A 14,230-nucleotide genomic window follows, 5' to 3' on the forward strand; every position below is an offset into this window, starting at 1 on the left:
GGCCTTGTGGCCTCAGACTGGTGTGTCCTCAAACACACACACACACACACACCTCCTCTATCACACGCCACAGCAGACACAATGTCTCCACAACATAACAGAACAACACAGAGATAACACTGCTGAAAATAAAAAAGGATGACTTATCCTGGTGGCTCAGTTGACTAAATTACATAACATGTTACTTTGATGTCGTGAGTTCAACATCTGTGGGGTTTTTTTTTTCCTGTCAGTGGTAATGTGCTGTCTTATTAAATAAAAAAAAAAAAGTACTAGCTTGGGGAGGTCCAGAGATCAGATCAGACTAATCATCTTGTTCCACAGAAGTAGTTTCCAGATCCAAGCCAGGAGAGCTACTACATTTTAATTTTAATGACACGTTCAGTGCAAACATTTTCAACATTTCCTCGTTGTGTTCATGCTCTCTATCAACGACTCAAAGGATCTCATACATGTTGAATAGAGACAATAAACATGTGACTCATTTGCTTTGTTCGCTGATCCTTCTTCTCTACCTCTGCTGAATCTTCAAACCTGTCGATATCTCAGCAGCCCTGAACGAACTTCTCACACTTCACTCATCCATCAGGAGCGTATGTCACAAGCAGCAGGAAGTTACATGGACTTAACCTGCGTCACTTCCCGTCAGAGATGTCACAGCGATGACAGCAGACCTGTCACATGTCGCGCTGCAACACTGTGCGAGCGTTTCCTGGCAGGCCCCACAAGGAAGGGAGAGCTGCCAGAAAAACATGTCACTGACTGTAACAGACAGGCTGTCTGACGCTCTGGAGTCCAGGATCCAGCAGCTGCTCAAGTCCTGCTTCGCTCTTAACACTCATGATTTTAAGTTTGAGAAAAATACTTAAGACTGTTTTACTACCAGGTTCAGGCTTCTCAACTCCTTAACTTAAATATTCAATATCACATATCTAATAGGCAAAACGCAGAAGCATTAGTGCTGTTATTGCATTAGGGCCGATATAAACCCAACGTGCAGTAGTTCAGTATACTTACATTCATACACAAATCCTCACAGTATTATAGTGCTTCTCCTTTCTCTTTATCTCATTGGATTTTTATATAAATCTTTGTTACTTACTTAACTATCTTTATGTGACAAGTGGTGCTATTACAGCTTATGCTCTTCCTACAGAGTTGACCTTTGGTCTTCTCATCCTGCCTGTCACTGTACCGTTGACCCTACCGTGAAATAATAACGCTAACCGGCCATTAGTGTTTACGTACTATCAAAGTTTTCAGTAATGTTAACCTGTGTTTACTTTTTAAATCCTGGATATCAGTCATATATAGTAAATTAAACAAATTATTAAACATTAAAATTCTGATTGAAAATATAAAGCCTGCAAACCACTATCATCCAGTGGCAACACATAAAAGTCACAAAAATTATCATAAAATGATCCTCATCCAGTCATGTTTGACTTACTTTCATACAAATACTTATCTATCGACTTATTTTTGTGGCAATTGCTGCTGTAATAGAAAACAAGGGGGGAGAGAGTGGCAGGAAAGAAGAAGAAGAAGGAGGTCCTGCTGGATCGAAGCGTCTTTGAAATGAAGAATAATTAAGAGTTGAAAGCTGCTAATAGAATTGACTTTCTTTTAGAGGGAGAGCAAATGGCACAGAGTCTCAAAAGCCAAAATTAGTGAGCAGTGAATATGAGTTTTCATCCATCGCTCTCAAACAAAATAAGTAACCGATAATTAAACAAAACATCATTAATGTTTGGTCTTCTGTAACTACTGATGTTGCTTCTGTTTCTCATTAGAGAAACACTCTGGACGACTAAAGCAACGCAGCAGCTGACAGACATTCCTCGACTCCCCCACCGATAACCATTAGTCAGACTGAGTCAGACCAGCTCGACTGCAGGCTGACACGCACTGTACGTACTGTATATCTCTGCAGGAGAGGCTGGACTGTGTTGTTCTTACTGTTCCAGGTGCCAAATACCGTACCAGTAGCAACACATAGGGAAAAAATCTTCTCAGGACTTTCACTCAGAGCGGCGTCAATTGATTCTCTCATTAGGACACTAGAGAGGTTTGCATTTGTGACATTTTACTGTGTTTCTCAGACCATAAGTTCAGCAAACTTCCTCTTAACACATTTAAAGAAGCGTCAGCTCATTTAAAATCATGCCAAGTGCCAGAGATAGAGCCAAGTGCTGCCATGACATTGGTCATATGTGGTTATTAGGGTTTTTTTCATCATTACATTAAACTGAATTTGCAAACTCAGTGGACATTAATCACCCTGCAGAAGTAAGGCAGGCTATTCAACATCCTAATACACAACTAGATATCCTTCTGAAAAATAATAAATGCCACTCTGTACAGTGCACCATGACGCTGCCTTTGCTGAGTCTTATAGTGGATTTAAAAGAAAAATCTCATGATTTTCTTAACATCCGTCAGCTCACATGATGAGTAACATCTAAATGTTATTGCCAACATCAACCATAAAGTGGCACAAAGTTAAAAAGGACAACTACTCGACACTTTGGCTTAGCGGCTGCCTCCCTCCTCCAGTCTGACATTATCTGGCTCCAGTATGCAAAGTGTAACTGGATTCTTCAGCGTGGACAGTGCAGGACAACACACACACACACACACACACACACACACACACACACTTTGTGTTCACATCTGGAGATCTGCCACATTACTCAGCATATCATTCACCGCAGGCCTGTGATTATCGGACCAGGCTGAGTAAGGGTCAGATTTATTCCGTTTGGATCAACAGCAGTGGATTAAAGAGCTGAGTCACTCCTTGGCTAGACCTCAGTTTCTCCCTCCGTCTCTTCTCTCTGGACTGATCCGTTCCCTAAACGCTGCGTCACCACATGCTCCGAGATTCTTTTTTTTAAAAAAAGTCTCCACAAAAGGCAAAAAGAGGCAAAGTTACACATGACTATGCTTGTGGGAAAGCAGACACCTGACCTGTTTGGTAATATCTGCTAAATAAAATGTAATGGTTTGTTTGGCTTCACAGTCGAGGATTAGTGCAAATCCTCTACTGGTTAAAATTCAATGTTAGGCATTTCTAGTTCCAAACAAGTGTTTGAAAATGCATCTTTATCTATTTGAAACAAGAATGTTAAAGGGAAGCGTGGACCAAGAGTGAAGATGTATTTATTCAAGATTAAAATCTGTCACTGTTAAAGGAAGTCGTGACAAAGCTACAATCTACTACGCTCTCATCTAATTACTCATCTAATAAAGCTAAACCGTCCAACAAGTCTGCACAACCCTTTAGGAAACGCTCTCATCTCATGGGGAAACACTTGTATCGTGATAATGACCACATCACAGGCTCTGCGTTTGTGCCGACCACACTTCAAGAACTCTCTCATGTTGCCGAGCTCCCGTATGCAGCAGCAGCAGCAGACCGCTTTTTCTGATGTGACATCTCCTCTGGTTAACGTCACCACATGCACACACACACATAAATCACCTGATACTCCCTTTATCAGAAACAGCTGAGAGTAAACAACATGAAACCTGAAGTACAGGTTTGCTGCAAGGAACCAGTTTTGAGCCCGGAGGCTGAAATCTGGTATATAGGGGTATTGTATGGATTTGGCGAGTGGAAACAAGTGGGTGGCTTGAATGGAAAAAGGTGTGTGGAAATGTGCACATGGGGTTTAAATGTAAGAGCTATGGGAAAAATACAGACATCGCTGTTAAAATGAAGATATCCTTCATGATCAGAAAATCTTTACCTGTCTACCACATCAGTTTCAAGAGACAGAAACACACTTAAGAGAACAGGAAGAGCAGATAATGTATCTGCATGGGTTCAACTGCAGCAGCTCAGGCCTGAGGAGAGACACTGAGGACAGTAAGCCGACACCTGGGAGTCCAACAGCAGAGGAGCCCCCTTACACAATGAACACAACAGAGCGACTGTGTGCTCCCACTGTGAGCGTCTGAGTGGCCTTTATGCTCGTCTGCTGGTTCGTTTTTGTAACTGAGTGTATCTGTGTGATGATACGTTTGTCTGCAGGGGTCTGTGTGTGTGTGTGTGTGTGTGTGTGTGTGTGTGTGAGTTAACGGAGGCTCTGTGAACAGTGTATTCTTCACACGGTAGCCTGATCTCCAGAAAACGCCACCTGCTCGCCACCGGTCGTTGACTAACCTTTTGACTATAATTACATAATCGCTGGCAGGAAAACAATTTGTGCTGTTAAAAAGCCGCGGCAGTTATCATATGCCAAATAAGTTTAATCTAAATGTTATAATGAGGAAGATTTTCAGTTAAATAAATGTCTAAATGAGCCTCTGGGCCACTGAAGGAAGTCTTTGCATTTGCACAATTCTTGGTATTACGAAAACAACACGTCACAAGAGCAGCCACGGTTGGTTCACCACAGGTAGGCAGATGCAGACTTCTGTTTTCTCTGGTTTCTGCTGAGTTGCGAGTAAACGGCACTACGGCCAAACAAACCCTGGTGATGAAAATTCACAAACGTGCGCAAATCCAAAATGATCAGATGTTCAGGTGAAGACAAACAGTCAAAATCGCAATTTGGATCTCGGTCCAGAACCAGAACACACCTGCAATTACTGCTTATCGCCATAGGTGCTGCCAACGAGAACAAAATGGAGAACGCAACTTCATTGCGACTTAAATATTTGTTTAACCAACATAGGTTTGGCTTCTTTAACCTGCCAATCCTGATTGTTATTTTTACTTTTAGCTACTTGGCTGCATAGAGACTTCATGCCATCAAGGCATAACCATATTCAGAATGCATCACACCTATCAACGCTTAGTGTACCTTAAAGAATTAGTATTTGTGGGTCAAATTAACATTTTTGTCTGTAACGTTGTAATTTAATGTCTGCAACTCATCCCTAATTTAAATAACATTAACCATTCAACATATCCTCACTTCACTGCGCTAATGCGTTTTACATTTCCAAGAGCCGTCATGAATATTACCATTAACCCACAAAGAAGAAGACGTCTCACAGTGGACACGCTGAGTGAGAGAAAAAGTGATTTGGAAAGTGCAACAGAGAGGTAAGACTTAAGCAAGCAGCACAAATCTGAGCAGGGAAAGTAAGCAAACGTCCCTTAAAAAGCTGCCACCTCTGTGCTCTTGAGCAAGCCATTTACAGGAAGGTCTACTAAATCTCTTAAGCTCTTTTCCCAGCACTGCCCTGCTTTACATTCATACCTTCACAGCTGACCCTGCTCAGTGCGTCCACCGTTTGCCACTGCTGCACACCAACAATGTCGCCGGAGCTGCTGGAAGCACAGCCGCTTGCTCATGGGCACCTTGGTAGTGGCCGTTAAGGCTGAACAGATGGTAACTCAATCACATCTCCGGGGACTTAAGCCGGAAACATCCCTTTAACCGGCCCTCTTCTGACCTAAGGGCTACTGTTGCGCCCATAACTAAAAACACATGTCTGTTGGACTTAGCTGGCGAGTGTACAGCACGCGCCAGGGAGGCATTGTCGCCAATATAGGTCATCTAATATCAACCCGCCTAATTTTATACCGATTATACATGGTTCAGTTGGCCTCGGTGGACCAGATGATTACAAGCCTGAAGCCGTTTATGACTGTATCTGGTGTGTTTCTAGGAGGAACTAATGCCATCGGGGGCATCAGAGGTGGGTGCCAGCTTTTGGGTAACAAGTCGGGACAGCAAGCTCATGAATCTTTCGCCTGTGTGGGTAACACAAAAGCCGCACTCTGCCCTGCGGTGGCAAACAGAAAAACATGCTAGCCTTTTTTTTTATAAAGAACACGCAGCCGTTGATGTGATGTGCACACAAGCACGCGTCCACACCTACTATACAACTTCCTTTCCTCTCCCGTTCTCGCTCACACACAGATAAAACCTCTCGACTAATCCCAAGCAATTTGTTCATTCCCACAGTACATCAAACAAAAACCTGGAGTCTAATATTTCATGATCTTTAGTAGTTAACCGACGACAGTTAACACGTGCAGGCCTCCAACAGACGCAGGTTTAGCAGGTTAGGTAAAGCTGTCTGTGTATGGAAATGAGGAAAACAGACATGAACACAATCCCAGAAGCAGATGTGAAGCTGATTTATGACATTATTTCGCAAGACAACAGCAGATAAACAAGAGTAATTTAACTGTCGCAAGGAGCTAAAGGGAAAGATGTGAAGACCAAAGACATCCACAGCAAGTACGCTGCATTAGTTTAACTTGAGCACAAACAATAGAACTCTTTAAGTAAATGTAGGTAATTTAGACTGTATTCAAGGCATAAACGCCCAATTAATCATAAAGGAAGACATTTCTCATAGATACATGTGTACTGGAAAATGTTCATTATCTTATTATGCTGCTTATTTGCTGGCAGGAAAAAAAGGACATAAACAGATCAATATCTTAAGTGGACAGATGATATCTGTGAAATTAACTAGTAGTTACAGAAATGTGTTCTCATGAGGTGAAACAGAGTAAAGACAGCCATGACTTAGCCACAGGAGGGGAAATATCACAGGTCCAGTTGTGCAACCATGTGTTTTTGAGGATCTCCTCTCTGTGGGAGGTTATGAAACCAAGCGGAAAAGCACCACACTCACTTTCTGTGTCGCATGCAAAACACTTGTGTACATGCACAGGCATGTTACTATGTGGCACATTCATATTACATGCCACGTGCACCAGTACTTTTTCTATTTATGCTTTCTCCTGAGTGACCATTACAGCTCTCAAGTGAAGACATACAACTCCACGCTCATAATTACAAAACCAAACTTTACTAAGACACACTAGAAGAGTTAAAAAAAAAAAAAAGAAGTTAATTCTCAGTTTGTTCGAAACTGTTGTGAAGTCTCGGTTTTAAAATTAGCAAAAGGCAGCTGCATCAGCATCTTCTCAAGACATCTGCCCGCTTTCTGTCAGAGACGTTCATGAAACGGCTCTTAAGCCAAGCGAAGGAGTAAAGCAAGACCCCAGGAGAGACGAGAGAGTGAGAGAGTGCAGTGAGACGGTCTCTTAGATCAAAATTCTCCAAATAAGATGCGAGCGTCTTAATTACATTAGAGCTTCCAATACAAAAACCCAGCGAGAGTCTGAGTGCACACAGCAGCGTGACGCCAAAGCAGCCTTAAACTGGCAAGAAGTAAAGTCAGAAAATATACTGTGTGTATCTAGAAGATCAAATGACTGATTGCGAACAAGGATGGGTGAGGAACGGTGGGGTGGGATGGGTGATGGGGAGGTGTGTGGAGGACCCCCTGTTGTTGCCATGGTGAGGTTGCTAACAAGAGTGGCTTGTGACTGAGCGAGCGCAGCAATCATCCTGCTGTCCAGCTCACAGCCAAATAGTTAACCGTCTCCTCTGCTTTTAGAAAAGATTCCTCCTCTGCCAGCTTGGTCACCAAGTAGGTTTTTTTATTTACCATATAACCAGAACAATACCACCATAATCCTGTAGGCTGTTTATACTGTATATAACCACCTACTTCATCCATATAAAGTGATCACCATCCATTCCTTTGCATTGTTTGTATTTGTTTACCATCTAAAGAACACTTGACTAATATATTGCTGTTGTAGTTGGTTTTTGTATGCATTTATAAACACTCATCCATTTCTAACCCACTGTTGCATGTCTCTCTCTATCTGTGTGTGAGCACAACACTTGGTCAATAAGGCCCATTCTGGCGAGGGGGCGCCTGAATACGATCGGCCGAAGAGATAAAACTCAAAACTACTGATTGCACAGCAGTGGGCTGATGTAATGGTGAAGACAACAGAGAGCAGCCTTGGAGTGTTTCCATGATTGCAGACTAAAGTGATCATTCAGTGATCCTGCTTTGCTCCGCTGTGTGCAGGAGAAACTGTTGAATCACCCCTGCGGACACTAAACAGAGGAGAGCCACCGATAGCACCAGCTGTAATATGGGATTTAAATTAAAACTGCTTATACTGTGAACAGATACTGGAAACAAATCAAGTAACTGGAAAAGGGAGATTCGGAGTCTCTTGGCTATAAGCATCTCTCTAAATGATTCATCACTTCTCAGAGTCTTACATTTGGGTGTGGTCTGGCACAAACTGTCCAAACCATCTCCAAGGGGCTCGCATAAGAAGATCAAAATACCTCCTTGATGCTGCCACCTCTATAAACGCTTCTGGGTCCTGGCCAGGGCTACAGGCAATAAACACCCAACTGTAACAATCCGCAGTGAGTCAGGAGCACGGTCGAAAATCACACGGCAAGTCGGTAAGGAGAGGTGGCAGCGTCTCTCCCCGGGGGAACAGCCAGGGCTCAACATGCAGACAGTAAATGCCCCTGAACAGAAGGAGACGATCTTTCTGTAGGACTTTCATGCGTTTTCCAATAGCTGCCATTCAAAACTTACATTACAGCCTGCAGCCATTTATGGCTGTCTCCTGGTTAGAGTGTCCCACCCAAAATATGGCGTGAATTCAACACTGCCACTGTGGTAAAAGGTCACAGTGAGAGCCCAGGACACAAGCTCACTGCTGAATATGTTCTGTGATTCAAAAACTACAGGTGGCTGTCGTGTATATCACACGGGCTCAATATCAGGGATCGGCAGAGTGATGACATACCCTTTAAATACCCTTTAAAAAATAGGAGGGAAGGATCCTGTGTTTTATCAGCTGCTGGCTGGAGCTGCAAAAAGGAAGTAGCTCATTGTGAGAGTTTTAAATTCAAAAAGAGCGAGTGTTATTTCAAGGTGCAAGGATGGTGTGAGCCCTGTGCCCTTGAGATAAAGGTGCAGCTGCACAACTCCTGTTAGTATGTTGTGTGTGTGTGTGTGTGTGTGTGGGGGGGGGTATTAGAGATGCTATGTTTGCTTACAAACATCTTTACTGAACAAATGCATCTGTAAAATGGTTCAAAAAAGCTTTTCACGTCAAAGTGCTGCCTCCTCTCCACCCAGACGCTGCCACAGACACAGGAAAACATGCACAGGACAAACCAGGCTAGCCTGACACAGCAGATTTTGCAATTTGGTGCTGCCCACTGAGCAGCCTGTCACACAGTTACATTAAAGGGGAAACTGGACGGACCAGACGGGGTGGAGGAGGACAGAGAAGGTGAAGAGATGGGTGTTAGCAGGTGATGGGAGAAAAAGAGGGATGGGTGCAAGGCAGGCTGGGTGTGGAGCGGGCTGGGTGGCCTTGCATCAGATGCATTAAATTATTGATCAGCTGGGGGAAGACAAACATGCGCACTGAGGACACCGGTGGGTGAAGGAGGTGGAGGTGAAAGTCTGGATTTTTTTTTTTTTAAATGCAGCTAGTTGATTGATTAAATTGTGCATTTTGCAGGAGTGTAATCAATGCAAGACACACGACTCTGCACCCAAAACCTCCCCCACCCATCATCTCCGTCCCCATGTTCTCCACCTCCATCCAGGCCAGCCTGTGTGTCCAATTGCAACCCGTCCCAAATGAGCTGGGGGAGATTAGCGCGTCTGTGTCGCCTTTGCTTGATTGCAGCTGCTCTTTGCACATGGCAGACTAATCTCAGGCCCCGAGGGTTGAAGGGGTTATTATCATTTCCTCCAAAAGCAGAATAAAAAGCTAACGGTAACCCACTCCTGCTGCTGTTGGAGGTGACAGATAGACGCCCTGTGTTTTAATCATCTACTTACATGGTCCGGGTTCCGCTCGTTCCCAGGCAGTGCCGTGCGTAAAGACATGTTCGTCCCTGAGTGCCGTCCGAGAGGGAAGAGAAATAAGTGCGGCTGTGGGTTTGTGTTCACACTGGGGTTAAAAAAGAAAAAATTAAGCCTGGTTGTCAGTCACACCAGGCTTTCTGTCTCGGTGGGGGGGTGGGGGGGGGGTGGGAATAACAGCCTCACTTCTCATACAATCCTCATTGTCACAGTCCGTGAAGGCAGCACAGATCACCAAAACGGTGACCAAGCTTAAACTGACGCGTAAAAAACACGAACTACATCCACCTCATGTCTGTCTGTCTGTCGGTGCCAGCTAAACCTCATCTGAAGGAACAAATAACACACGAAAAAAAAAAAAAACAGCCCAGACTGAACCCCCCACCCCCCCGCTTAGCTGTTCACTTTCCCCCCGGTCCTTGCTACAGACGCTATCGTACCATTTCGGTGGTTAATAAAACAATCCCGGAGGTCACCGCTTTACTTTCAGCTGCATCGTCTCCTGGAGAGAAAACCGAACCATTGAGGAAAGTATTAAAGAAGGGAAAAACAAGGAAGGAGGAGGTGGAGGTGGAGGGGGTGACACCACAGCTGCGGTCCCTGCGACCACCGAGAAAAAAGGGGGAGTTTCTGTTTTTCCTGTTAGCTAGCTAGTGGGGCTTTCTGTAACGGGCGAAAGGCGTCAAAAAACGAGAAGAAAAACGAAAAAGAGTCACGGAAACACAACCGGGAGGCACCGTCGAAGGCAGCCGAGACACGAACGCATCCCTGGGATGTAAAATTTAAAAAAAAAACGGGGGGAATTAAGGGTGAGTTGAAGAAGAAGAAGAGGAGGAAGAAGAAAGCGGCGGATGTGCTGCCTCCCCAGTCGGTCACCGCTGCTTCCTCTCAGACCAGTCCGCCCTCAGCGCCTCTCACTCGGCTTGCGGTGACTGAGGAGTCGCCCGGGAACACGAAGACCGGTGGATCGGGAACGCAGCATTAGTCCTCTCTCTCCCTGTGTGTGTGTGTGTGTGTGTAATGAGGGATAAACCGGGATCCTCCAGCTCCCAAAAAGCACATTGACAAGAGAAAAGGGGGCCGTCGGTGCTGATTAAAGGCAGGGCTGCTGCGTCGGTGTCCGCGCACGCGCACAAACACGCGCCTTTCTCTCTCTCTCTCTCCTGCTGCCTTCAGGTGCTCCGCAATATAATCAGTCTTCTGAGCTTCACCCACACTTGGATTAAAATCCACCACTTCCTGATGGTCTGCTTACTCTCTTACTCTTTTTTTTTTTTTTTTGTAATTATTATTATTAGCACACAAATAGAAATAAAAGGAGTTCTGTTGTTTTCATGATAAAAATCTCTTTGTTCCTCCTGGAAAACAACACAGTGCTTTTCTTTCTCCTAAAGGCGTCATTATTGCCTCCTGGTGGCTGAAATCATTTCTAGACACAAGAAAATGAAGAAGTTTAAAGGTCCCGTATTCTGCTTGTATGATGTCGTGACAGATGTGTTTTCAGCGTCTGTCTGAACGAGCAGGAACGATCTGCTGCTTCGCTCTTCAGCACCTTCATGCCACCAGGAGCTGGTGTTGGAAGAGGAAACAACAATGGCAGGCAGACAGGCAGGCAGGTGGCGGCGGTCGGCCTGCTGAAGGGCCGGAGCAGGTCACGTGATCAGCAGATCCTCTTACGACATCATAAGGGGAGATGAATCCAAACGGCGTGTTTTCACACACATTTACTAAAAGACGGCGCAGGTGAAACAGAGAGAGGTCGGCCTTTACTGTAGACACACCGGGGACACAAATTTGTGCAAAGTGCATTTTGCATAATACGGGACCTTTAACCCTAATCATACTAACATATTAAAGTTATTATAATTAGTTAAAACTCCAGTTAAAAGTTAAAAGCTTAAACTAGGTGTGGAAAAATGGTTTAATGAAATAACAATAAACACTACTCTTTTGAAAAGAATACAGGAAATGTCTTTAGTTTCAGTTTATGTTAACACAACCAGTATGACGCATGCATGTGTCATACTGGTTTATTGAGACAAGGATTCCTACACTTATTCCAACACCTTCACAGTGTTATGACTGTATATTGTAACACTGATTCTGAACTTGCCACTGACAAACACACCCTGTATTTAAAAAAAGAAGAATTGAAACTAAAAACTAAAGTAAAACAAACAATGAAATCTAAACTGAAACAAAAAAATCCACTCTGAAAACTAACTGAAACTAAACTGAATTCAAAATGGTGATGACTAACTTTAACATACTGGACTGGACAAGAAATCACTCCTGTAAGAAACAACCATCAAAACTTATTTTCTCTCAAAGATTCTTAGTTATGTTTTAATTAAAGTCACTTAAAAATCAGTTCATTATTTTAGAAGACTTACAGTAAATTTATATGTAAAATAAACTGTATCTGCTGCATCTGTCCTGTTTATTAAAACTGGATAGGCACAACTGGCTGCTTCTGACCCCCGTAATACATTGGTGTTTTTAAAAAGCACAAATTAAGACAGAAACAATGATTTAATCCATTACGAACAAACTGATTGACAAATCCACGAAAAAGTATGTTAATTATTATCATAAAATTATGTATAACTTTAAGAAAAGCTTCCTTCAAAGTCTGCATATTAAGTCCAACAATGGAAAGCTCTTTTCAATTTAAAAACAAATATGTTTTACAGTTTTTACAGCTCACTATGTTTATTACTATGCACCAAATAACTAAAATACAATATGTAAGTATGTGAACTTGACGATAAACCAGATTCTGATTCATCTACATCACAAGTCTGTTCTGCTTCAAAGGTTCGTCCAAATGTGACAGAGAAATATTTCTGTCAGCATCAAAACACAACATCCCTCTTCCCATGTTATGCAGCAGTGTGTGTGTGTGTGTGCGTGTGTGTGTGTGTGTGTGTGTGTGTGTGTGTGTGTGTGTGTGTGCAGAGAGAGACATTAAGCTACCAGAAGTTTGTGGAGACCTCCTGCCAGGAAATCTGCCTCTGCCACGCCTGTGTTTGTCGGCTTCAGGGTTACGATTAAGAGTATTAAAGGCAATTCAACCATCCCTTACTCACAACTCACCAAAGTAATTAAACAGCAGGCCTGATTATCACAGTTGAAAGCATTAACAGTACAACACAGCAGTATTTATCCCATGTTCATAGCTCCTATTGAGATTTTTACATTTCAAGCTTGAAATGACATAAAGGAGATGTGATATTATATCTATTAAATCACCAGCCATGGATGGCGAGGTGACCTTCAGCCTGGGTTTTTGAGGCTCAACTCCATCAGCCAGTAGCGTATCTTCCCTGCAGAAGTACACTTAAGGGAAACACTGGATCTGTAGAAGCTGATGTCTGCTCTGCTTCACATAAACCTTCAAAATATGCTCTCCAGCACCTTATTTAAAGGATCATTTTATTGCATTTGAGCCCAGAAAATCAATTTTTATTACTATCAAGTCTGATCTTATGAACATGCAGGGTGAATACTGGTAAAGTGGGACACTTTATGATAATTTACCTTTTTTAAATTATGATCTAAATGTCTCAGCCCCTCTTATGGTACTACTTTAAACAGCTTGTAGCTCTACTATAGAAGAAAAAAAGTGTAGGTCTAATTAATTAAATATACAATAATGAGAATATAGGCCTACAGTGCAGTTTATCAGGGCTGGACAGTAAAATATGAACCTCCTTCTACATTCTTCTCATAGCACAACTATAAACCTACAAAACATGTGCGTTCTAGCATCACGTTGATTTAAATGTGATTTTAAACTAATTTAAAAGATCATTTTCTCTTCCAGGGTGCTGGCTTTGGAGCGTACCGCAGCACAGAAACCAGAGTCTGTTATGAATGAAAGCAAACAGTATTTAGACACTAGGGTAGCACACTTCGAGGTTTCAGTCAAGAGGGACTCCAAGGCAACCAAAACCCTCAAACCAAACACTCTGCAGAGGACAAGCTTGTTTGTCTTTCTGCCTCCTTTGACGTGTGCTAATCCTAAGCTGGCTCACCTGTCCTCTCGATCCCCATAACAGGTGGAGAGAGAAGAGCCCTTAAAACATCATCATCATCATCATCATCATCCTCATCATCATCATCAGTGTGGTCCATCTCCACTGATGGTGAACTACAGCTGATCCCAACCTCTGCCTCTCCACACCAAACTCCACTCACCGCTTTGTCGTCTGACAGATTTTCTACAGTTCGATAGAGGCTCTCTCATCCTAATGCCCAGTAATTCACCTCTGTCCTATTTGGGGGTCATGAGTCTGAGACCGCTGAGTCAAGCACCGTTTATCTGATCTATTTGAGTCCTGCTGTCCTGTCAAGAGGACGTCCTGGGCTTTCTCATGATGTAGCACACATGAGTTTATGGCCAACAGAGCACTTTTAAAAACATATTTAATGGAAGTGAGGTATACAAGTGATTACATTTATAAAGGTATATTGTTCCTGTCCCTGTCTTTACTATATTATATTAGGATTTTAGAGGTGCATGTTAATATTAAGCCTTTAAAAA

General features: G+C 43.1%; 1 protein-coding gene across 2 annotated transcripts in view; it reads right to left on the reverse strand.

Annotated features, from left to right (window-relative positions):
* Positions 1-9,938, reverse strand: part of mark4b (MAP/microtubule affinity-regulating kinase 4b) — a 50,174-nt gene extending 40,236 nt beyond the window's left edge. For both annotated transcript variants that reach the window (XM_070828884.1, XM_070828886.1), the window contains exon 1: positions 9,661-9,938. In XM_070828884.1, the coding sequence (XP_070684985.1) occupies positions 9,661-9,708 (48 nt within the window). In that variant the 5' untranslated portion in view covers positions 9,709-9,938. The remainder of the gene's footprint in view (positions 1-9,660) is intronic.
* Between the last annotated feature and the right edge of the window lie 4,292 nt (positions 9,939-14,230).

Source organism: Pempheris klunzingeri, chromosome 4 (assembly GCF_042242105.1).
Source record: "Pempheris klunzingeri isolate RE-2024b chromosome 4, fPemKlu1.hap1, whole genome shotgun sequence".
NCBI lineage: Eukaryota > Metazoa > Chordata > Actinopteri > Acropomatiformes > Pempheridae > Pempheris > Pempheris klunzingeri.